Source organism: Pteropus medius, unplaced genomic scaffold (genome assembly GCF_902729225.1).
Source record: "Pteropus medius unplaced genomic scaffold, Ma_sr-lr_union100, whole genome shotgun sequence".
NCBI classification, from domain to species: domain Eukaryota; kingdom Metazoa; phylum Chordata; class Mammalia; order Chiroptera; family Pteropodidae; genus Pteropus; species Pteropus medius.
Window position 1 is genome coordinate 9,092,696 of NW_024355990.1, and position 25,752 is coordinate 9,118,447.

Sequence of the window (25,752 nt, forward strand, 5' to 3'; positions counted from 1 at the left end):
CATTTCTTACAGTTTTGGGTAATGTGCATATTAGTATTCACTAATTTTGAGAATATAAGTGGAAGAGAGACTTTTGCTGCAGTGGAGATAACTGATTTCAGTTTTAAGCATGCTGAGTTGTGACATTTGTGCCTGGTGCAAATGGAGTAGGCATTTGGATGTATGAATCTGGAGAGATTTCTGGATAGGAAATAAAATATTTGAGTCAACAGTGCATAGGTGGTATTGAAATCATCAAAGTTGTTGATCATCCTTTCTGGTTTTTTAAATTGTAGAATGTTTCAAGCCTACAGAAAATAACCATATATCTACTACTCAAAGGTTTCAAATGTTAATATTTTGTTATACTTTAAGAAATATTTTTAAACTTTAAAGATACAGTCGAAATTCATAGTGTACCCCTCCCCAATCTCGTTTCCTTCTCTAGCTCCACGAAGTAACCACAGTTCAAAATTTATAATTCCCACACGTTTTTATAATGTTGCTACATTTGTTATTTATCCATAACTATTACAATAGATCTTGCAACTTACATTATATTGACATATAACCATATTATTTTTTTAAAACCAGAGGGAACGAAATGAGACTTTTTAAAGCTCATTATTTATAAATCTAATCTTATTAATGTTCCATTTTTTTCTCCCATCAGATTCTATGTGATTGAATCCAAATGTAGTCTCATTAATCTCCATTTCTTGTACTACTTAGCTTACATATTTGTTGGTTTTAGCCACTGTAATAATGTATCAGAGTTTGGGGAAAATTCTGCAGTGTTGTATGGCATGAATTAAGGAATTAGCTTTATTTGTAAAAATGCAGAAGGCAATCCGTTCCCACGTCATCTTGTGGAGGGATGTGCCAAGGCCAGGTGTCCACTGGACATGGCGCAGGTTCTCCTCTAGTGCAGAGTGCTTTCCCTGTCCCACGAGAGTATCTTCTGATCCACCCATGCAGTGCGGCGGGTAATACAGTACACTTGGTTTTGGGTAGTTTGCATTTGGGGCGCCAGCTGTTTATGAAGTTATCTGGAAAGGGTTACTCTCTGTACTTGGACCCTTCGGACAGCTAGGGACCTTGGGAGCCTGTGGAAGTTATAGTCCCCCTGCTGGGGTGAAGCAGCTCTGGATTCCCTAGGAAGTTGAGCTAACTACATCTGATCCCATTGCAGAAAAGTGGGGCTCAAAGATCCCAGCTGCCTTAGAGTCCAGGTAACCAATGAAGGCATCAGAGGGCATTCTGAGATGGTCGTGCTCATTGCATGGGACCACTAGTCATTGCGTTAACTGCTTTTCATGCAGTTATAATTTTTAATTAAATGGTGAAGTTTAATTTATATGCCACATTCTGTGATAAAGATAAGAAAATGGAAGTAGAGTGCTTTGCTCAGGATCATATAGCTATTTAAGAGATAGCAAAGCTGATATTGTAGTTCACTGCCTGTTAACTCTGGCACCTGTTTTTTCTTATAGACTGCAACTGAGATGATTGTTCTAACATGTTTCTTCAGAGTTTCTGATAGTCTTTTAGAAGGTACTAAGATGATATAAAGTGCTTCTCAGCTCTGTTTCTTATTCTGTGATTGTCTTTCAGGAAATTACAGACATAGTTTTTAAAATTGAGCTGTATTTTCAAGCAGCTTTACTTGGAATCATTGTTAGTGCAATGCCACCTTACTTCGCCATGGAAAATGCGGAGAATCATAAGGTAATAACACAGTTAAAAAAATTACTGGTGTAGATCGCTAAGAAATTTCATTCAAACAATAACCTATTTTGCATGAGTGTGAGATTTATGTATAATTATTATTTCAGAAGTAAGTAAATGGAGTGTAAATACATTCATTATAATTTTTTAATGGTAATAACTATCATTTGTCACTCAAATCCTTGCCATGTGCTTTAAAAGTTACATCTTTTAATCCTTACAACATGGTGAGGTAAGTTTTATGTTACCCACTGTGTAGGTCAGGAAATGGAGGATGGGAGTGTTCATGTAATGTGTCCAGCTAGGTTGACTCCTCTTGTTTAAGTAAAATCTGACACTTGTCTATGATCCTTTTATTCTTAATTGGTTCACTAAAATGCCTCTCTCCTTTAACCTTTAATAGAATGTATTTATCGTGTAAGACACTTAATTGATGTAAAATAAACGATGGTCATCACCTGAGCCTAGGAAAAATTGCTATGTGATAAAAAAATCACAGCATATTTTCTTTTGGGATTGGCTTTTCTCAGTCAGCATAATTCCCTGGAGATTCATCCAATTTGCACACATCAGTGTTCATTCTTTTTATTGAACAGAGGATTTTTTAGTATTTTTTCACCTTCTTTTCTGCTCCTTTCTCTTTTTGATGTCCTCCATCCAGGCAGATGGTGATCTTTTGGCAGTTCAAAGCCTTCCACAATTTCCCTAGCCTGAGATTGTCTCTCTGACTCCTCGAGTCAGAATTTTTCATTCTCTTCATCTCTTTTCTTAGTTCATTGGAAGCAAGTTTATCTAAATTACTTTATACATTGTGATTAATAATGAGATTAAGCCTCATGTAAAAGTAATACATAAGTTTCAAGAGATATTTTTAAAATATATTCGATTTTTCTGTTATACATTTTACTAATTTAGAAAATATAGAAAAGTATAAAGAAAAAAAGCCATCCATAATCTCCACTCCTCAAAGATAAAACTTATTAGACAGTTGCATTTTTCTCATTTTTGTTTCAACCTAAATGTTTTTTAATTCAAATTTTTATTTTGCGGGAATTGTAGATTGTAGGTTGTAAGAAATAATACAGTGGGAGCCTATGTACCCATATCCACTTTACCTCAATATAACATCTTGCAAAATTATAGTACAATCGCACAGCCAGGATCTTGACATCGATGCATCAGGATACAGAGCAGTACTGTCACCACAAAGATCCCTTCTGTTGCCTTTTCCGAGCCCACACGCCCATCCACCCCCTCCCTGACCTCTGGCAACCACTAATCTATTCTCCATTTCTATGATTTCGCTATTTCAAGAATGTATAAATGAAATCACAGCATACTTTCTTTTGGAATTGGCTTTTTTCACTCAGCATAATTCCCTAAAGAGCCATCCAATTTGCACGTATCAGTGTTCGTTCCTTTTATTGCTGGGTAGTGTTCCATGGTGTGGATCTGGATTGTTTCCATTTTTGGACTATTATGAATTAAGCCGCTATGAACATTTGCATACAAATTTTTGTGTGAATGTAAGTTTTTATTTTTCTGGGATAAATGCTCAAAAGTAAAGGCTATGTTGTATGGTGATGGTGTGTTTAATTTTATAAAAAATTGACAAACTGTTTTCCAGAGTAGGTATACATTCACACCTGCAATTATAAATAACAAAAGCATTCAGTTGGATTATTGAAAATAATTGTATTTGACTTGGTTTACATTTTTATACTTACGTTGGAATTTATATTTTTGTTCTTATAATTTATTGAACATAAAAATGATCCATTGTTTATCATTCTTCCTCTTTTCCCTAACTAAACGTTATTTTCCATGTTTCCCTTACCTTACTCTATGGCTAGTTCTTTTATATACTACTTTTAGTTATTAGGAGTGATGTTTTTGTAGATGACGGAAATTAACTGAATAAAATTGTTAGGAATTTGGATTTGTAAAAGATTTTTAAAATTTCAAATTAAGTAATGAGAGTATTAGAGATTTAGAAGAATATGATCATTCAAGTTATTCTTAGTATTCATGAAAATGCTGTTTACTTGTGTTAGCATGAACAACTTACATTTATGTACTACACTAGAGTCTATAAGAGGCTTTTAAATGCATTATCTATACAAAGTTTCATGCTTAAGCTGAAAGCCCTATGTAAATCGAGAGGGTACCTGGCAGTTTATAAGTGTTTTTGTGAAAAGTTAGTTTTTAAAAGTAAGAGTCGTTTTCCTCTTTAAAACATATTTTTCTATTTCCACAGATTTTCACATGCAATCATGTTTTGACTACTGTGATATAGAATTACTGTTGTACAGTTATAATCCCAGTGACACCTTTTGTTCTATTTTAGTTTTATTTCTTAGCAGCACTGCTGTAATATGATTCTGAAAAACTTTATTTAAATTGTTACACTTCAGAAATAATGATCAAAATTAAAGGCTGACTGGAATTTATATTTAGCTGTAAAGGAGGGCTTTTATTACCTATAGACCTAGAATATAGACTTAGTGTTTTGTTGTTGTAAAATTAAGAGTTCTACAATAATTAGCTAGAGTTTTTTGTTTGCAAAATGTTTAAAATTATAATTAATTTCCCCCTCTCCCCCCTTTTTTTTTAGATCAAAGCTTATACTCAACTTAAACTTTCAGGTCTTTTGCCCTCTGCATATTGGATCGGACAAGCTGTTGTTGATATCCCCTTATTTTTTGTCGTTCTTATTTTGATGCTAGGAAGTTTATTTGCATTTCACTATGGACTATATTTTTATGCTGTAAAATTCCTTTCTGTGGTAAGTTAACCTCAGTTGTACCATTTATAAATAAAATGCTATTTAAAAAAATGAATTCTTAATAAATTTGACAATTGGCTGGTTAAGTAATTTGGATAATTAATATTTTTTACAGACAGTAGAACCAGATTCTATTTAATTATTGTATATGACACCTATAACCAATGCAATTTATATTACTTTAAGCAATTTTTAAAAACAATAACTTACTACCATTATAAAATAATTCTTTGTCGCTGAGGTGACCTTTCATGTAGGCTGCCTGCTTGTGTGTAATCAGGAATACTTAAGCAGTGCTTTCTTAAAATGTCTTCTCTGTCTCTCTCCATGCCTAAAAATAATTTCACAAAGAAGCAGCTCTTTTATTCCATAATTTAAAATATAGGTTAAAATATTAAGAAACAGTATGATTCGCATTCATGTTCACATGTAAATAACTGTTACCAGACACTTTCATATGAATGAGTCATCTGAGGGAAAAGGAAAACAGAGCTAGGTGAGGTTGGGATTGCTGAAAGTAAACTCTGTTTTTCCAGAGATCATACTGACCTTACATATTAATTTCTGCCTTATAAATTCATAAATATTTTCCTTAAAATTTACAAAGTGCATTAAATGCTATATATTAAAATGGGAGCTAACAGTTGATAAAGGTAAAGTTGTAACCAGTTATACTTGTTTTTATAATAAAATAAGAGATAGCATTTTACTTGGTAGAGAAAACTGCAAATAGTGTACAGTTTACACAAATTATTCAGGATTGTGTTAATTAGTTAAAAGCATGAGTTTTATTGATTTAGGTGAAATGTCCATGGTAACTCCTATCACAATATCATTTTAGGGAGTGATTTGTTGAGCAATAAAATTAGAAGAATAATTATTTCTTAGTATTTTAATACGGCTGGCGTTTTATATCTACATATTGTTAGTTATTCATATTCTTATATAAAATTACACTTTTTTGTTTTACAGGTATTTTGTCTTATTGGTTATGTTCCATCAGTTATTCTGTTTACTTATATTACTTCTTTCACTTTTAAAAAAATTTTAAATACCAAAGAATTTTGGTCATTTATCTATTCTGTGGTAAGTCACATTTTATATTATCTCATCCTAACTTTTCATAGTAACTCATTTGAAGTTCATGGTTATACTTTTAAAAGAGTCCTGAACTCTTTCAGGATTATACTCAGAAATGTTACTGTGTCTTTTCTAAGCACAGAACTTAAGTAGATAGCTGGCAGCATCTTATTATCTGTGTATTTGTCTCTGCATCATCCATTCCATGAAGGGATGATATTGAAGCATTTACCAACTGCATGGCACGGATGCCAGCTAAAAACAACTGGTACCAATGTGCTGGTGCTTCCTGGCTAATTATCACCTCTGGTTCCATGTTTTACTAAGGATTGAGAACATAGTTAATGCTGAGTATAAAATTTCTAACACTTTTTCACTTGTTTTCTCATTTTTCCCCCCTTTAGACAGCGTTGGCTTGCATTGCAATCACCGAAGTAACTTACTTTATGGGATATACAGTTACAGCTATTCTTCATTATACCTTTTGCATAGCCATTCCGATCTATCCACTTCTAGGTTGTCTGATTTGTTTCATAAAGGTAGGTCTGCTAGATGTTTTCATATTTAAAAAACACAAATAGTGCCTAATCTTTGAGATTTTAGTTCTTATACTGAAAATAGTGAAAAATCCATTGTGTTAGCTGCTACTACTTGATTTAAATATTATTATTACAGCAGTGTAAAATTACTGTGGAATCTTTTTTGATTTTTAAACTTTAAAGTCTCAAAGTAGAGCTATGTTCTTTGATGCACCAAATGATACATGTTCATGAATTATAAGTACAATATGACTTTAGTTAGTATCTGAGGGAGTTTTTCAAGAATTAAGTAATGTATTGTACAATAAAGAAATGAGAGAAAAATACAGTGTAGAGTGTTGTTTTTTTTTGTTTTTTTTTTCCAGAGAAAAAATAAAACAGGTTCGTTTTATTGAGCCTGGATAATTGAAAGAAAATTTCCATGTAATTAAAAAAAATTAAGTGATGAATTATTGACATGAGATGATTGCTGATTAGTTCTACTCACTAACCACCTTTGTTTGTTTCAGTTTAATATGTTTAATTTATATTATCTCCCCAGATAGAAATATTTTGGGATAGGGAAGAATTGAAATAAAAATCATGGCTATTAATATTAGTAGCTTACTTATCGATGCAGAATGCATGTTTGCTGAACAGAATGCATTTTTTTCATTTTAATCCAAATATTTCTACACATTGCAGCTCACAATACTTCTGATACCAAGTGTGTGAGTTTTCCCCCACGTAGAGTAATACTGACTATTTGCAATTAGCGCAGACCTAACAGTTTAAGGGTTCAATCTCACAAGACTGCCCCCCGCTTCAGATGCCAATGGCAAGTAGTGGGTTCCCAGGCTACTTATACTTCTGTCTGACTTGGCTGCAAATCCAGGGTTCCACTGACCCCTTCTCAGGTTCAATTAGTTGCTACAATGGCTTATGGAACTCAGGGAAATATTTTATTTCCTATTATCAGCTTGTTATAACAGCCATACAAGTGAACAGCCAGGTTAAGAGATAATAGGGCAAGGTCCAGAAGGGTCCCAAGTGCAGGAGCTTCTGTCCCTGTGGAGATTGGAGTGTGCCACCCTCCCAGCGTGAGGATGCATTCATCACCTCGGAAGTTCTCCAAACCTTGTCTTTACGGTTTTCATGGAGGTTCCATTACTAGGCATGATGATTTAATTGCTAAACCCCTTCCGTCTCCCTGATGGTCAGTGGATGGATGCTGCTGAAGTTCCAATCATTTTGTTAAAAGGGCTCATTTTAATTAATAGAAGATGCTCTTATCACCTCTGTCACTCAGGAAATTTTAAGGATGTTAGAAGCTGTGTGCCAGGAACCCGGGTCACAGACCAAATATAATTATTTCATAATATTGCAGCAACGTAAATTTTCAAAAAATTTTCTTTTAGGTTTCTTGGAAGAATATTAGAAAAAATAAGGATACCTATGACCCATGGGATAGGCTTTTGGTGGCTGTTATATCGGTAAGAAATAACAAACATATTTCTGTGTTAACATGTTACCTTAAGAGGTTCGATTGTATGATTTTAACTCTTTTTAGTTTGTATCCTGTTGCTTAAAAATAAAGGTGCATAAAAGTCAAGTGTGTTAATGCTAGCTAATGTGCATTTTGGTGGTAATACCTTTCATTTACTGAATATGTCCATTTTAATATTCTTGGCTTTTTAATATTATTAATTATATTTATAAGTCTGGCTTCCTTAGATTCAAAAACAAAGCTTTTTTTTCTGATTATATTTTATGAAGCTGATAACCAATGGACTGTACAGAGGTAGATAAGTATATGAAGGGTTATTTTACTAAACATCTACCTTGGTTTCTTTTAAAATGTATTCTTAACTGATGTGACATACAGAAAGATGTGATTAATTTTTCTGGTATTGATAAGGAAATTGACATATGTGGTTCTTCGTTCTGTTGGTATAGAAAAAATACTCAGTCACAAGCTATTACATGTTCTTCTTTTAGCCTTACCTGCAGTGCGTACTGTGGATTTTCCTCTTACAGTACTATGAGAAAAAATACGGAGGCAGATCAATAAGAAAGGATCCCTTTTTCAGGTCAGTTAATTTTTTTTTTTATGTTTAATATTTTTTAGTGGTCCAGAGTTCTACTCTGGAAAAGAGTTGTGCAGCTATTACCATAATCTAATTTTAGATCATTTTCATTGCCCTCAAAAGAAACCTTGTACCCATTAGTAGTTACTTCTCCATCCCTCCCACTTACCCCCAGCCCTATAATAACCACTGATCTACTTTCTGTCTCCAAATAATAGACTGGCCAATTTTGAACATTTACATAAGAGAAATTATACTTATGTGGTCTTTTTTTTTCTGGCTTCTTTTACCAAGCATGTTTCAAAGGTGTTTCTATGTTGTAGCGTATAGCAGTACTTCATTACTTTTTTTTTTTTTTTTTTTTGCTGAGTAATATTACATTGTATGAATATACCATTCATCAGTTGATGGACATTTTGAGTTGTTTCCACTTTTTGGCTATTATAATAATGCTGCTGTGAACATTTGTGTGGACACATATTTTCATTTCTCTTGGGTGGATACCTAGGAGAATTGATGGACCACATGGTAACTCTGTTTAACCTTTTAAAGAATTGTCAAACTTTTCTAAAGTGGTTGCACTATTCTATTAACTGCCGGGGTTACCTCCTAGAATCCCTCAATGGATGCCTGAAATCACAGATGGTATACCGAACTCTGTGTATATGTTTTTTTTTCCCTATACATACATATCTTTTCACTTAAAGGAAGCCCTTTACTGCTTTTCTTTGTCGTATTCATATTACCAGCATCACTATTCTGTGCTTTGAGGACATTATTATTAAGTAAAATAAGGATTACTTGAACACAAGCACTATGATACTAAAATAGTCGATCTGGTAACCTAGATGGCTACTAAGTGACCTAAAGAGTGCTGTACAAAGTGATGATTCATGTCCTGGACGAGACGGAGTGGGATGGTATGAGATTTCCTCTTGTTACTCAGAATTGTGTGAAATTTAAATAAAACTTATGAATCGTTTATTTCTGGAGTATTTTTGGACTGCAGTTGGCCACAGGTAACTGAAACTGCGGAAAATTCCCGTTAGAAATGTAAGAAGGTTCTGTTTTCTCCACATCTTTGCTGACATTTTTTTGTTGTTGTTATTGTTATCTTTTTGATTTTAGCCATTCTGGTGGGTATGAAGTGGTGTCTCATTGTGGTTTTGATTTGCATTTCCTTGATGGTTTATGTTTTGAGCATCTTTTCAAGTGCTTATTGTCCATTTTTATATTTTATTTTGAGAAATGTCTGTTTGAACTCTTTGCCCATAAAAAATTGGGTGTCTTTATTTTTATTTGTTTTTTTCTCAGGATCCTCATTTTCTACATCCTAAGCCAAGATAAGTATAGCAAAATGACTTAGACCTCTCCCTACACCTAACTAATAACAGAAAGCAGTGCTGTAGATTAATAGTGATGCAGGACAAGGCAAACGTCCCTGAGCTGGAGGAGACCAAGCCCTGAACTGAGAGAGGAAGAGGGTCCTTTGGCAGAAAGTGTAGAAAGTTCAACACACACGCCCAAGTTAGAGTCAAAAGTTAGAAAAGGGATAACACTCCACAGACAGAGCGTGGTCTCCTCTCAGAGGCAGGGAGTGAGAGGGACGGAGGAAAAAGACAAAATTGGGTGTCTTTATATTCTTAACTTATAAGAGTTCTTTATATATTCTAGATAGAAGTCTCTTATCAGATGGATTATACAATTTGAAAGTATTTTCTCCAGGTCTATGCATTTTCTTTTCACAGAGTATTTTAAATTTAAAAATTATTTATTTTCTCTGTCCCGCCTTGCTCACATCATTCATCACTTTCACCCTCTTTTAACACTCTCATCTTCTGTATCTCTTTGACTAAAAATTATAATTTCAGTCAACCTATTTATATGTGAGAGAAAATTAACATAAAAATGCAGTTTGATAATACTGCATATTCATCCCATATACACTCAGCTTTGTTTTAACCCTGGTAACCCTGTCTCATTTTCCTAGTCAGCACCCTTCCTCTTTCTGTTCAGTCCTTACCCCAAGCCTTCTTTGTATTCCTCAGATTCCCAGTTCAGCTCACATGACCTCATTTTCTACTTCTTAGATGATATTGCACTTAATTATAAATTAAATGTTTTACATGCTTTCATCATTTTTGCCTTTTCCTAGTCCGAGAGCAAGAGGTGCCCCTCCTATTATCCAAGTCTTTATTTATTCTTTCTACCTAAGGATGTTGTTCAGTCAATTTTCTCTTTCTGTGTCTTTCCCTTAACAGAGTCTTTTTCTTTTGGGAGGGGAGTCACCTTTCTCTCATTTAAAACAAAGTAATAGACATCAGAACTCATAAATCACATTTAAACCTGAATCTCTTTCTAGTTCTTAGCCCATCTCTCTCCTTTCATAGCCAAAAAGCTCCCATCTCCAGTTCCTCACCTCCCATTCGTTCACTCTTTAACTCCCTGCAATCTGGTGTCTACCTTACTTCTCCGTTGATAACTAATGCTTTCTTCTTTGTCTTGTCAAGTAGGCTCAACTTATTTAACTAATCTGCAGCCTTTAACATGGTTGATTTCATTCCTCTTCTTATGCTTTTCTCTTGTTCCATTGTTTTCCATAACGTCAGCTCCTTTGTTTGCCTTTTTACCTTACTGTTATGTCAAAGTTTCCTTTAGAAGCACTTTTTACTGTGTCCGCCTCTGTGGTGTTTTTGTGGGTTCTGATGTCAGCCCTTTACATCTCCTGTGGCAATCTCATTTACACTCCAGCCAGAAATGCTTTGAGAGAGGGGCCCATGGTTTCTTCTTTTTTAAAATCTTTTTATCTTTGTGTGAAGTCGTGTCTGACACATAATGGTCATAAATGATATTGTTGAATAAGTGAATGAATTTAGATACTATCTAAGTGATATCAATGAATGAAATACAGCTTTTTAATTCCATCTTTCAGATATAACCACAGATCTCATCTTGGTATATCTTTTCAGTCTTTTCTCTATGTAGTGCTTTAATTTCTTACTATTTTAATTATTTGAAAATCTATCTTCATATATTTAGGACCCTTTCAACAAAGTCCCGAAATAGGAAGTTTCCAGAACCACCAAACAACGAGGATGAGGATGAAGACGTCAAAGCTGAGAGACTGAAGGTCAGGGAGCTGATGAGTTGCCAGTGTTGTGAGGAGGTAAGTTAGCCTTTATTGCTAAGTCGTATTAAATGTGCGATGATCAGTTCCCCATGCATAGGGATTAATCTGAAAAATATTTTCTTTTCATGTGAATCAATCTGAAAAGTCTTTGAGAAAGTATTTTTGTCCACTTACTTTTGAATAAATCTTTATTTCAGTCCTTATAAATAAGTGAATGTTTATACAATACCCTTTATTAGGAAATGTAATTTTTATGTTATGGACATGAGTTGTGTACAGCCTGTTATTTCATGATATTTATAAGTCTCTTTTAAAATCCTGTTTTCCTTGTTAGAAACCAGCCATTATGGTCAGCAATTTGCATAAAGAATATGATGACAAGAAAGATTTTCTTCTTACAAGAAAAGTAAAGAAAGTGGCAACTAAATACATCTCTTTCTGTGTGAAAAAAGGCTGGTATTTAGTTATATTTTTCTTAAGTAACGTTTCCAGAAGAGTAATTTTTATTTTTATTTGATTTACATGTGATGATTTTTCTTTCATTTCCCTTAGGAGAGATCTTGGGACTGTTGGGCCCAAATGGTGCAGGCAAGAGCACAGTTATTAATATTCTTGTTGGTGACATTGAACCCACTTCAGGCCAGGTATGATGTGCAAGGGTGGGGGATATGTTGACTATGATGCGTATTTTGAATTAAAACAGATTTTTTAATGACATATTAGAATTTTGATGCTTAAATTTTATGTTTCTAATAAATTTTTTGTATAAAAATTGTGATCTTTTTGGTTATCTGTGAAAATAACATACATAGAAAATTTTCATAATGTACATAGAGACACACATGTACAGTATTTCTGCTTTTATACATGCATGGGTGATTTGTCCGCCAGCTGAATAGAAGACAGTAGTTTTAACTTTAGGAGATATAGGAGCTAGTCTTGACCCTGCCACCAACTAGTCTTTGATTGTAAGAATATCATTTACTAGTTTTGGAAACTTCACAAAACTGCTCTGATGCTGTTTCCTGCTCCTCTCCCCGTTGCTCACTTCACACCAGCCACACTGGCTAACTGCTTTCCTGGAAAATGCCAGGCACACTCTTTTCTTTGGGTTTTTGCCTTAGGTATTTCTTATGTTGGCTGTTCCTTACCCTGTAGAAATCCAAATGAGTAAATCCGCTTACTTCCCTAGCTCAAATATCACCTTCTGGCGAGGCCCCCCAATCATCCCAGTTAAAATCGGGGCTTGCTTTCCCAGTCAGTGCTGCATTCCTGGTTACCCTTCTTGGCCATGTCACTGAACTCTGATTTAGCTATATGTTTTTTCTTCCTCAAAAAGAGTAAAAATCTGATCTGATATTACCCTAGCTCTAGGAAGGAGTTTGAATTAATTCACTTGCCACTCTCTTTACAATGTAAATTAAGCAAAAATAGTTATTTGAAACTGGTTTGTATTTCTTTAGGTATTTCTAGGAGATTATTCTTCAGACCCAGCTGAAGATGATGATTCCATTAAATGTATGGGCTACTGTCCTCAGATAAACCCACTGTGGTCATATATTACATTGCAGGAACATTTTGAAATTTATGGGGCTGTAAAAGGAATGAGTCCAAGTGATGTGAAAGAAGTCACAAATCGGTAAAGTTTAGAATTTTTTTGTTGCCTGGAGAAAGATTTACATTTCATATTTTAAAATTTTCATAAGCATTTCCTTATATCATAATTTTCATGGAAAATGGTCATTACTTTTTCTTATATTCTTTACTGAATTATGGTACCTATGAAAATAAAAAGGCAATATTTCTGTTTCTAATTACAGAATGAATATACCTATAGTTGTCATGAAACTTAAAGTGAACCTTTTAATGAAGATATTTTGTTTAAAATGATATAAATTGGAGGTCTAATATAGTAAGCTTCAACTGAGTATTCTAGAAAAAATGTCAGTGATCACAGTGGGTGATAATAGACTCATTTTGTGGTGTTTATTCTGCAGAATAACAAATGCACTCGATTTGAAAGAACATCTTCAGAAAACTGTAAAGAAACTACCTGCAGGAATTAAGCGCAAGGTACTCTTATTAAATAAACGTATGTTTCATTGATAGTTCATGCCTGATACTGTCATAATATTCCTTGTATTGAAGCCCCCCTCCCGTTTTCTGTCCATCTAGTTGTGTTTTGCTCTAAGTATGCTGGGGAGTCCTCAGATTACTTTGCTAGATGAACCCTCTACAGGTATGGACCCTAAAGCCAAGCAGCACATGTGGTGAGTATGGCACATTATACCACATCATACGTTATTTTGTTGTAACTAACGGTTTTGTATTAATTATATAAACATATTGATTTAAAATGCACAAATAATAAAATTGTAAGTAAAATTACATATTTTGATTTCTAGAGAATCAAACTTTTAAAACTATCATATTTTTCATGCAGTATTAATAATATTTTATATATTTCAAAACAAAAATGAGTATATAGGTAATTATTAAAATAAAGAATACTGCTGTCTGAATAGTTTTTAAAAGTTTTTTTCCCCCAGTTATTTAACATACAAATTATAATTCTCATAATAATATTGTCTTGAATTTATTGTAGAACTCTTTTTAGGAATTCACAGTGCTAATTAGTTGACCAACTTTTGAGCCTAGATTTCCATAAAATGTAAAATTTGATTTAGATGCGTGTTAAGGTTTTCCTATGATACTATGGCTATTTTTGTTACAACATGAAAAGGCATCAGTTTTTATAATTCATTTTTTAACCCATAGAAACATTCGAAATCATAGAATTTCTTTTATAAGCTTTTAAAAATAAGAGAAAATAGAATAGTTAGCCAGAATATAACTACAGCAATTGAAATATGATACATTTCGAGTAACCTAATTAACCAAATAGTTGGATTTTTAAAAATAATTATTACATGCATACAAGTATTTTTGTTAATATTCAGATTTATTTCTCTCTTTTTATTTTATGTTTGTAGGCGAGCAATTCGAACTGCCTTTAAAAACAAAAAACGGGCTGCTATTCTGACCACTCATTATATGGAAGAGGCAGAGGCTGTCTGTGACCGAGTGGCCATCATGGTATCTGGGCAGTTAAGGTAGATGGCTGACCAGCCATTTCGGGGGGTGGGGAGGTAGTTTTTAAATGTCATCATTTAAAAAGCTTATAGTAATGCATATTAATTTAAATGTTAGCGTTTTCCTTGCGTTTTCGCTGTTTGCTCTCTGTAAAATTACTCAGAAATATGGGAATTTTTCCCAAAATATGACTGGCTAGTTTGCATTTGGAATTGGCTTAATTATTCAACAACTTGGAGTGCTATTTTCAGTCATGATATTTGTTGTTTTTAAAAATTCTAGCTGGTGTATTAGATTAGAACCCAAAGTATAAAATAAGTATACATGAGTTCATACTCATAAATAAATGATTGAATGAATAAATAAATGTGTGAAGAGAGGGAAATCTACCCCCTCTAGGAGGGGAAGCTTAATCCCCCATCTCCCAAGTATGGTCTGGAGTTAGCCAGTCTCTTCTAATGCACAGAAAGGAAATGATAGTAACTTTGCAGGAGAGAAACCTGACAAACAAACAGTACCTTAACCAAACAATGTCAGGTGGATATCCTACCACCGGCTATGATGTGATAAGAAAGGTACTTCAGCTCTGTTGTATTTTCTTCAAAAACCTGTAACCCCAGTCTAATCATGAGAAAAAATCAGACTGCTCAAACTGAGAGACATTCTACTAAAACACTTGACCTATTCTTAAAACTCTCAAAAGTTATAAAAAAGAAGGAAAGAATAAGAAACTGTCATAGACCAGTGGAGGGAGACTAAGGAGCTAGGACAACTAGGTGCAATATAGTATCCTAGATAGACCTGGAGACATAAAAAGAACATTAGTGGAAAAACTGGTGAAATCCAAATAAAGTTAATAGTAATATACCAGTGTTGGTTTCCTAATTTGACAAATGTGCTGTGGTGATGTAAGATGATAATATTAGGGAAACTGAAACTGGTTGAGGGGTATATGGAGACTCTGTATTATATTTGCAACTTTTCTATAAATTTAAAGTATTCTCTTATACACATTTTATGTAAATCATTCTTTAAGTGAGAAATAATTTTTTGAAAACTGTCAAGTCATTTTATATCTGAGCTTTCTTTTAAAAATTACTATAGATGTATTGGGACAGTCCAACATCTGAAGAGTAAATTTGGAAAAGGTTACTTTTTGGAAATTAAATTAAAAGACTGGATAGAAAACCTAGAAGTAGACCGCCTTCAAAGAGAAATTCAGTATATTTTCCCAAATGCAATCCGTCAGGAAAGGTAAAGACTTTAAAAATTTATATATTTTTTGTAAAGCCATAATTATAAAAATTTGTTATTGTATTAAGGTTTAAGGAGAAAAAGTCTGTATTATCACTGGTATTGGACTAATATAGTCTGATAACGAGACTTGTAACTTAGTGTTAGATCTTTCAGTATTCGATAGTATCTAAACTTTTACAGTTCTCATTCTGTAGTAATGAGTAACTTTGTATGGAAATATTTTAAGATGTCAAGCATTAATTTTTTAAAATAAGTTTCAAAAATAAGTTATTGGCATTTAATTTGGAACTTAAAAAAATTTTGAAATTTAGCTTTAGACATAGTAGTAATTTAAAAATTTTCCTGTATTTATGTTTTCAGTTTTTCTTCTATTTTGGCTTATAAAATTCCTAAGGAGGATGTTCAGTCCCTTTCACAATCTTTTTCTAAGCTGGAAGAAGGTAAGAAATATTTGAAAAATGTGCTAAGGTAGCTTTCAAGTTATAAAAGAATTTTACTTATAAAAAATTACACTTTAAATCCTAAAAGAATTTTACTGAAAAACTTTTAGAAGTTGGGACTCAGTTTATTATAGAAACTATAGTAAATACGAAGATAACCTTTTATTAATTTAATCTAAAGTACAGGTATATACTAACATTGTAGGGATTTGGTAGATCACCTATTTGGTAGTGTGAACCTTTTACTATTTTAATAGACATCACCACAGTGTTCACCTTGCATCTATGATAAAGTTCAGCTTAATTAGCCCTCTCTAGTGTAGCTCAAAAATGGAAGCATTGAGTTTCTTGAACCCTTTCTTCATATAGGGCCACAGAAGTAGAAATGGTGGCAAGACTCCAATGGCAGCAGGAGAGAGGAGAGGAAAATTCAGAGTGCAGGAGGGTGGGCATTCCTAAAAGCTTTAAAGAAGCTTAATTGAATCCTGTCCTTGTTAAAGTAAATGGTAGGTAAGATAAAGATATGCTGGTGGCAGTAGAGAGAGGTCAGCTCCTGGATGGTGCAAGTATTCAGACACAGGTTATTTTATGGCATTTATAAACCGTGAAAACAACCTGTATTTCTTGGTATTTTCATTATGATTAAAGAGAACACCTGAGCTACTTAAGGATAATTAAGTTAAAGAAACGAATAGAAAACCAGAAATTTTGGCATTAGATTTGCAAAAGAATCTGAAATAAATATAAAAAGGTACATATGGTCCTATGAACAAATTCCAGAATGTAGTTTAAGAACTGAGGAACAGGCTGTGTTGGAATTGGGGAGTGGGAAATAGAAAGCAGAGATCAAAAGAAATAAGAAAAAAAAAATGAAGGAGATAGAGGAGGTAAAGAGGAGATACTTCGAAAAGGAGAAATGAAGCAAGTAGTATTAAATTTATCGCACTTAGGTCATGAGGAATTGTGGGGGTGGGGAAGAGAAAGGAAGCAAAAGAGAGGCAAATGACATTTAAATGAGTTGATTACAGAGATTTTGTTTTTTAAAAATCAATTGTTAGCCGCTTAGTTACTGCCATTTTTATTCTTTAAAATATTAATAAGTATAATATTGTTTTCATGTTTTAATAGCTAAACATACATTTGCCATTGAAGAATATAGCTTTTCTCAAGCAACATTGGAACAGGTACTATAAAGTTAAATTAAAAAAAAAATTATTTTATAGAATATAGTGTTCAATATCTAATTGTTTAGATTTATATTGGAGAGAAGGGAGTTTGTGAACCAGAGACAACTGTCATTACAATATTGCTAAACTTCATATAATTTTAAACAAATTTAAAACAATTTTAAACAAGATCTGCTTATGTTGAGTAGCTCAGTTTTTTTCAGTTTAGTGAAGAAAGTGGGTCATGATAATGTTATTTCATATTAGTATATCAAATTACATTGCTTAAATATTTATAAATTATTTTTTATGCTAGTGCTACTTAAATATATTAATCAAAAACCAAATTATCTGTTACTGTTCCAAAGTAACATTCATCTTTGTATGTGATTAATGGGGATTATTCTGTTTAAATATATTAAGAGCAATAAATCTCTCGATACTTGAGTCGTTAATACAATAGATATAGCCATATACTGTTTCTGATTTAGTTAAAATCAGGTAATTGAGGGCATTGAGATAACAGTACTGTATTCATTTATTCACTTCTGTTTAGGTTTTTGTTGAACTCACTAAAGAACAAGAGGAAGAAGATAATAGTTGTGGAACTCTAAACAGCACCCTTTGGTGGAAAAGAACACAGGAAGATAGAGTAGTGTTTTGAATTTGTGTTGCTCAATCTGCTTACTGAATTTCTTTATTTTTCACTTTGTTTTAACTGGTTTAAAAAGTGTATTATTTGAGTGGTAACTGAAGACCCATGAAAAGCATGGGATTTTCCTAACTTCTTTAATTGAAATACCATGGTTGTATGTTTTTTTTTTTCTTTAAATAAAACTTATGTGTAATTAATTGAAACTGCATGTTTGTATCTGAAGTGTATTGAACTTTAGTCTGTATGCGAAGTTGAATTTTTACTTTTTTGCCTTTCAAAAACAGTGCTTCTAAATTTATGATTTAAAGAAATAGTAATAGAGTAATTTTATTTCGAACAGTTACCTTCATTTTTCCATTTATACCATCTTGTTAATAAGAATGTAATGTCCCAATCTAAATAAAAAACAAATATATAAGTAGTATGTAGAAAAGAGATATAAAACAAAAGTTTCTTGCTTTTTTTTAATTTCTAGAAGAAACTTTGAATGAATGTTGGCATCCTCAAAAGGTACAGCATAAGTATTAGACAATCTCACTTAGTGCAGATAGAAGTTTGCGGGAAGGGACATCCACTAGGTGGCACTCATCAATCATAATAAATTAAACGAGACCTTGCTATGTTAAGTGATTTTAGACATAGATAACTTACGTATTTGAAGTACATTTCTTTTGCTTACAGCAAAATTTATACATATATAACATATATAATTCTCTTTAATAAGAAACTAGAATTTCACTCTGTCACAGTTGAAGTAAGGTTATGGTTAATGTAATCTCAGAAAATACAGCTGACCCTTGAACAATGTGAGGGTTAGGGGCACCAACCCTGCCCCAACCTCCACCACCATCAATTAGAAACCTGTGTATAACTTCCGACTCCTCAAAAACTTAACTACTAATAGCCTGCTGTTGACCAGAAACCTTGGCGATAACATTAATAGTCAACTAATACATGTTTTATGTGTTAATATGTATTATATACTGTATTCTTACAATAAATTAAGCTAGAGAAAAAATGTTAAGAAAATCATGAGAAAATACGCCTGTGTATTTATTGAAAAAAAAAAAATCACGTTAGCAGCCCTGTGTTGTTCAAACTCATGTTGTTCAAGGGTCAGCTGTACTTCATTGTAGACCCATGTATGAAATACTGGTAAAATATAGTAGAATTGACAATATATTTTAACCAGATGAATGAAAGTATTAACTTTGCAAAAGCACATAATTTGGGAGTGTGATACAGCAACAAAAGAAGAATTTAGTACTGAGTTTCTTTAAATAGACAAACCCTTTAATAAAATTAACTATTTAAAATAGGCAAAATTTAATTAACTTTTAGCTCTACTGTGTAATAAGACATCGGTGATTTTAGGCCCTGGCAGCTGATTTAAAATAATGTTCCTCTCTCAGTCGTAATGCAAGGTATATGGCTGGTACTTCCTCGCCTTGCTTTGGTAGCTGCTGTGCACACTCCTGTCTTAGAGGTCCTCAGACTCATCTAAATGAGCTGACTTACAGTTTCCTCTTGGATTTTACAACCCACAGCTAAGTTACTTCTCCCTGTGTGATTGAGTTGGCACTAGTTTTTAATTTTTTATTGACAGTCTCTTGCCTCATGATTCGAGGCTTTTGGATTCTTCATCTGAGAATCTCACTTTTACATTCTTTAGTATTGAACTTAAGTACTGCATGATGAGTACAATTCCAGACACGTTTGAAAGAAAATCTTTACCTTGTAGACAAATTAATAAATAGCACATTCCATTTTCTGAATAAGTCATTGCTAAATGGTGGTGTAACTTTAAAGAGCTGTCTTTTAGTGTCTAATAGTCATACGAATACCTTCTTTTCTTTTGAGATGTGTTTTTGTAGCTATGTGTTTATGTATTTATTACCTTGGACACTTAAACGCAGTGTAAAACAAAACTATAGTTTACTAGGACAATCACTTGAAAAAGTAGATTTTTTTAGAACCTAACCATACTGAGAAAGGTGTATAATTTTAAAGCGGAGCATGGCTAATATAGAATATTACCTTCTTTTGCACATTGATTTGGTCACCATCACTTTACATCTGTGAAAATGTGATCAATGGAAAGTAAATTTTTTTTTCCTGCAAAGTGAAAGTTGAGATTATGCTGATTAGTCAGACTAATGTTCTTATCTATTATGTTTATTTAGTTACTTTACTATTATTGTACTCTTATAACCTTTTTTAAAAAAAGACATTTGAATTAACTCTTTTTAGTTTTTACATACCTAGAGTGAATATATTTTGGTCATGAATTAAATTAATTGTAGGACTCTTCTGTTCCTTTTTCACAATAACATAATTTTTCCTATTCAGAAGTGTAATTTAATCCTTAAGACAGCAAGGGTAAGTGAAGTGGGAGGAAGACACAGAAAGTCAAATATGAAGTTTATCTCTATTTACAGTGTACTGTTCATGTTTTTGAACATATGTTACTTTAAAATGCCTTAAATTACTGATCTCAAAACTTTTATATAGCAATACAAATAAATGTAAATGCATATATTAGGCAAAAATTAGAAAAAACTCATCACATAGTGTATATTTTCTATCCATGATATAATTTTGAAAGTAAAGGCTGGACTTGACTGCGTGACTGTGATGACTACTAATAAGGCAAACCTCTGTCTGCGGCACTCAGGAACCAAGCAGTCGGTAACAGTTAAAACCGTGATAAGTATACTTTACATTTCACTTTGTGGGCTCTTAACTTTTTATTTTTCAGTTTGTTCTTTGTAAAAGGCTGTAGGTTTTCTTTAAAAACTTTTTAAAATTGAGACATGCTATCTTAAACCAATATTTTAATTTTAATCATTAAAATGTTTTAGAGTAATTTAATTTAGCGGACTTATTAGTGACTATATTTCAAGCAGTGTATTCTTTGGATAGAAAGACGACTACCAGTTTTGGCCCTGTAAGATCTTCTAATCTAGTAGGAGAAAGATACATCCTTAAATAACTAACTATAATGTACTGCGACAAATGCTTTGCTAGTGGTACTAACACTAGTATTGGAACACAATTAATTTTACTTAGGGTGAGTGTTGTCATTGTTTTTATTATGTTACACAATATTTTATTTTGATTGTACTCTGAATTTGATGAAACACCATACAGTATTTTCATGTAACACATATATAGGCGTTAATTTTTTGAAAAATAGATATACTTATCCTTAATGTATTTTTAATATTGCTAACATCGATTTTTCATTTTCTTTCCTGAAAGAACTTGTAACATATAATGAAAGAATTTATTCTCGGGTGGATAATTTTTATATCAGCTATTCTTATAAGGTAAAAGTTTACTTATTTTTTATTCATAATGTGTTATATGTAAGTAATTCTCAATGCTGCCTTTTAAGAAAAAATAAATATATTATCAGTAATAAGCTTTAAGAACTGAAAATTTAAGACAACCCTTTCATTTTGTGTACTGAAATGAATTTTTTGTTACTTAGTATCGATGAAATGAGTGGCTCATATTAAAAATGAAGAAAAAAACCTGGCACTATAATTTTGTGTTCAAGTACAGAAGGAACGTGGACAGTTACTTGTATTTTAATTCACATTTATATTTTAAACTTAAACTAGGTATTCTTGTAGATCTTTTTACCTCATCTATTTTGTGAAAATATAAGGCAGTCATTAATCTGTTAAAATAATAAAATGCTTATTATTAATTACATACCCAAATATTTAACACTACTTACATATTAATCAGTTTTCTTAGAATTTTCAAATAAATTTGATTCTCTCAAACACTTAGTCAATAACTGTGTATAGGGTCAGATAGGTACTAGATTTATCGGGTGATCACTTAATGAAGTAGATAAATGTCTGACCACCATGCTGGATACCTGAAACTAGTATGTCAACTGTAATTGAAAAATAAATTTAAAAAAGAGATTTTAAATTCAATGAACAAATTCTTCCCAAGCATCTAAGTGACTCTTGGAAATCTAATTAATCATCTTTTTAAATTAAGTGAATTAACTTTTTAATAATTTCAAGCATCTTAAAAATAGACAACATATAGAAAACTACATGAGTAGAGACTTGCTACCACATAAATTGCATAAATTACAGGATGCCCAAAGAGTATTAATACAATAATTTGAAGTATTTTTTTTTCCATTTCTACATATATGCCTTCTCAAGGTTACACATTTACCAATAAAATGGCCATCGCAGGTTATGAAAGTTTACACTTTGATGACATGAGACTAAGAAACAGTGCTAGTTAGGTTGCTCAATTAATGATTGGAATTGATCAAGGGCTACCTTTGAAGTAACTAAATGCTAATATAAACAAAATCTGGATCTGCCTTCAGAGAGTAAACTGGCAGCTATTTAGGTGGACCTTCTATGTTCAAGCTATTGACCTTTTGAGCTTTCAGCTGGGACTTAACTAAGTTTGAGATTTTTACAACCCAGTATTTTTCTTTTTACTTAAGTTTTATTGTAAATTTTATCTAAATTTCTGATAATAGGATTTTCCAAATTCTGTGTTGTGACCTTCTTAATTAAAGACTAGCTAAATGGATCTCTCACTTCGGTCACAATTTTATTTCTCTTTTTGTTTTGTAATTCTTATATGTATCAGTAACCATAACACTATGATAATTTTACTAAAACATGATATCATTGTTTCTGATCACCTTTTCCAATTCTTATTTATTAATATAATGTTTTTGTCACATAGTTGTAGGAAAAGATACTGAATGTTGATTGCCTTATTTATGTAGTGGCTAATAATTTTTTTGGCCAATTATTCTACTGATATTATTGTGTAATTATTACGAAGTTGATATTTGTTTTCTGTTGATTACAATTAAGTTTGTGATTGAATGAGATCAAAATTATTCTTGGTCAGCCTTTACAAATTGATAAACTAAATTCTAATGTCATAATATTTCTTAATTTTTCGAGATACTATCTTTTTGCTGTACTTTTTTTTAATGAGTAGGTAATACATGTGTTATAATTCAAAAATTTTGAAGTGAAAAAGTAAAAAGTCATTTTGTTCTTCTGGCTCTCTTAAGAATAAATCTTACAAAGTGAAAAATGCAAGTTCTAGTCTTCAAATATAGGCGAATACAGCTTCTGTTTGGTGAAAGAAAAAACAAGGGCCACTGTAACTGCTAAGTATGCTTGCTTTAGACTCTACCTCCCCCAAATTAGGACGGCAGGTAGTTCCTGAGGACCATCCCTGACAGTGTCCAGAATCTTTAAGGTTTAAGCAAAATTACATCCCTTATTCATGTATTCACAAATATTTTATTACATACCTATTAGATAAGAAGCAAAAATCTTTACCCTCACTGAACTTTTATTATAGTAGAGTGAGACAAACTACTAAATATATAGTGTTAGATGGTGAAAAAGATAGGTAAGGAGTATTGGAGCTGGAGTAGCTATTGCTGTTGAGACCACACTGAGATTGGTAACATGCTGAGAAAAAGGTGAGCTGGTGAAAAAGCATTATAGACAGGGAACGTCTATACAAAGGGCAAGTACAAGGGTAGTGTTTGTAGCATAATGGAAGAAGGGGTGAAAAGACTTACAGAATCAAGCATGCTTGAGGAGGTGTGCTATACGAGACCATAAAACACAAGAGGAGGTCAAACTCAAAGCAACGAGGAAGGTACTAGTTAGGGGCACACCAACATCTTTCTGAAGTTAGTGCTGACTTGCCTAGGAGGTGACGGTAAGCAGTTATTACAGCATGGGGTCACAGATGGCAACATCCTGGGAACTGTACAGGGTATCTGTCCTCCCAGACCTCCAAAGGGATACAAGTGGTAGGCAGTTATGGCCATTAACTCCAGTGACTATACACTGGAAAAAGAATGTCCCAAATATTTCAAGGTATATTGGACATGGTAAAAAGTTGATACTGAGACCCAGAGACCCAAAGCATCATCATGGTCCCTCTGTCACAGTGCGGGCATTTGAGGACCAGGCAATAAATCCTGGCCTAGATCCTCCTGTTCACAGTGAGTCTGCTTGTTTGTCGACCCATCTGATCTTCCCGTCTCCAGCCCCTGGACATGATGGGAATGGACATGACATACCTGGAAGCTGTCCTGATCCCACACAGTTTCCTTTGCTTGTGGGATAAGAACTATTATAGTGAGTGTCTTGATTTCCCAGGGCTGCCATAATGAAGTGCCACAAATTGTGTAGCTTAAAGCAACAGGAATTTATTCTCTCAGAGTTGGAGGCCAGAAAGCCGAAATCAAGATGTTGGCAGCGTTTGTTCCTTCTTGGGAGCTCAGAGAGAGAATCAGTTTCACGCTTCTTTCCTAGCTTCTGGTAGTTGCCAGAAATCGTTGGAATCCCCTAGCTTGTAGCTGCTTAACCCCGACTTTGTCTCATGGCCACCTTCCTTGTGAATCTTGATGTCTCTTCTGAGGACACTGTCATTTTCAGATTTAGGGCCCAACCTACTTCAGTATGACCTTGTCTTAATTAATTACACCTGCAAAGACCCTATTTCTAAATAAAGTCATATTTTGAAGTTTCAGAAAGGATATGAGTTTTGAGGGATCAGGGGACACTTCAAGCTAGTACAGTGGTGGAAGTCCAAATGGGAGTCTCTAAAACTGCCCTTCTCTCAGCCAAGATAGGAAATTGAAACAATGGAGAGAGAACGGAGAAAATTAAAGATGCAGGTGGGTGTGGTCTTCATATTTACATTTTAATACACTAATCTTTCCCTTGTAAAGATCAGATAGATTCTTGAGGATGCCATTAATCTACTGCAAACTCAGCTAACTGGTAGCTCTGTTGAGCATCTTGGCTGTTTTTGCAAGAGCAGATTAAGAACATCTTCGGTCATGGTTTGCAACCACTGATTTGGCAAGGGCCTTCTTTTCCATTTCAATCGGAAAGAGAATCACACATTCTGCATAAATCTGGAATGGATAAAAGCATACATTTCCATCTTGCCTTACGATTAGGGTTCTACCCCGAATGTATTCCAAGGAGACTTGGATCAGGTGACATCCCATGGAACATGACACTGGTCTACTCTTTTGACATGGATTGGATGAGCAAGCAGTTGCTAATATATTGGAGGTATTGGTAAGACATTGTGTTGTAGAGGGGACGTTTCAAAACGCAAATAATAGTCTACTGGAGAATAACCTTTTTTCGTCTTCCCTTTGCTATCCAAAGTATATTGCATTTTGCCTTACAAAATCAGTTTTGCACAAAGGTGATTTGTGATTGTTCAATGCAGAGTATCTTAACTTTGGGACCATTGACATTTTGGGTTAGATTCTTTGTTGGGGGTGGGGCTGTCCTATATATTATAGCATGTTTACCAGTATGCTTGGCCTCTTCCCACTAGATGCCAGTAGCACAATCCCACTAGATGCCAGTAGCACAATCAAAAATATCTCCACATCTTCAAATGCCCTCCTCCCTGGGGAGTGGGAGGAGAGGGGCAAAATCTCTCTTTATGAGAACACTGATTTAATACATAGATTTGGGTTGAAAATAGATTCAGATCAATTTACCCGAAGGTTTCAGTGGGAAAGTTACCTTTAACACTTTTTCTGTGTTTTTTTCTATACACAGGTAATGCTTCATACTCTGTGCTCAAGGGAGGTGGGTTCCAGGTCCTGGTGCACTCAGACTGAGGTAGTGGAGACACATCTTTTAAATTCTAATTTTTAAAATAAACATTTGTTATTAGAATTTGATAGACTTTTCTGCAAACATTCTGAAGGTCTCTGTGTGCATATTTGAAGGTTTCTCTACTTTTAGCGCCATTTTGAGTTAATCTTGGATTC

The 25,752-nt window shown here is 33.3% G+C and overlaps 1 protein-coding gene across 4 annotated transcripts in view; it reads left to right on the forward strand.

Annotated features, from left to right (window-relative positions):
* ABCA5 (ATP binding cassette subfamily A member 5) overlaps positions 1–18,124 on the forward strand; it is a 53,913-nt gene extending 35,789 nt beyond the window's left edge. For all 4 annotated transcript variants that reach the window (XM_039859219.1, XM_039859220.1, XM_039859222.1 and 1 more), the window contains 17 exons: positions 1,594–1,707; positions 4,322–4,492; positions 5,465–5,578; positions 5,977–6,111; positions 7,509–7,583; positions 8,089–8,180; positions 11,217–11,343; positions 11,642–11,759; positions 11,860–11,951; positions 12,771–12,946; positions 13,305–13,380; positions 13,483–13,577; positions 14,301–14,420; positions 15,505–15,654; positions 16,018–16,097; positions 17,226–17,281; positions 17,820–18,124. In XM_039859219.1, the coding sequence (XP_039715153.1) occupies positions 1,594–1,707; positions 4,322–4,492; positions 5,465–5,578; positions 5,977–6,111; positions 7,509–7,583; positions 8,089–8,180; positions 11,217–11,343; positions 11,642–11,759; positions 11,860–11,951; positions 12,771–12,946; positions 13,305–13,380; positions 13,483–13,577; positions 14,301–14,420; positions 15,505–15,654; positions 16,018–16,097; positions 17,226–17,281; positions 17,820–17,927 (1,899 nt within the window). In that variant the 3' untranslated portion in view covers positions 17,928–18,124. The remainder of the gene's footprint in view (positions 1–1,593; positions 1,708–4,321; positions 4,493–5,464; positions 5,579–5,976; positions 6,112–7,508; positions 7,584–8,088; positions 8,181–11,216; positions 11,344–11,641; positions 11,760–11,859; positions 11,952–12,770; positions 12,947–13,304; positions 13,381–13,482; positions 13,578–14,300; positions 14,421–15,504; positions 15,655–16,017; positions 16,098–17,225; positions 17,282–17,819) is intronic.
* Positions 18,125–25,752: the final 7,628 nt, after the last annotated feature.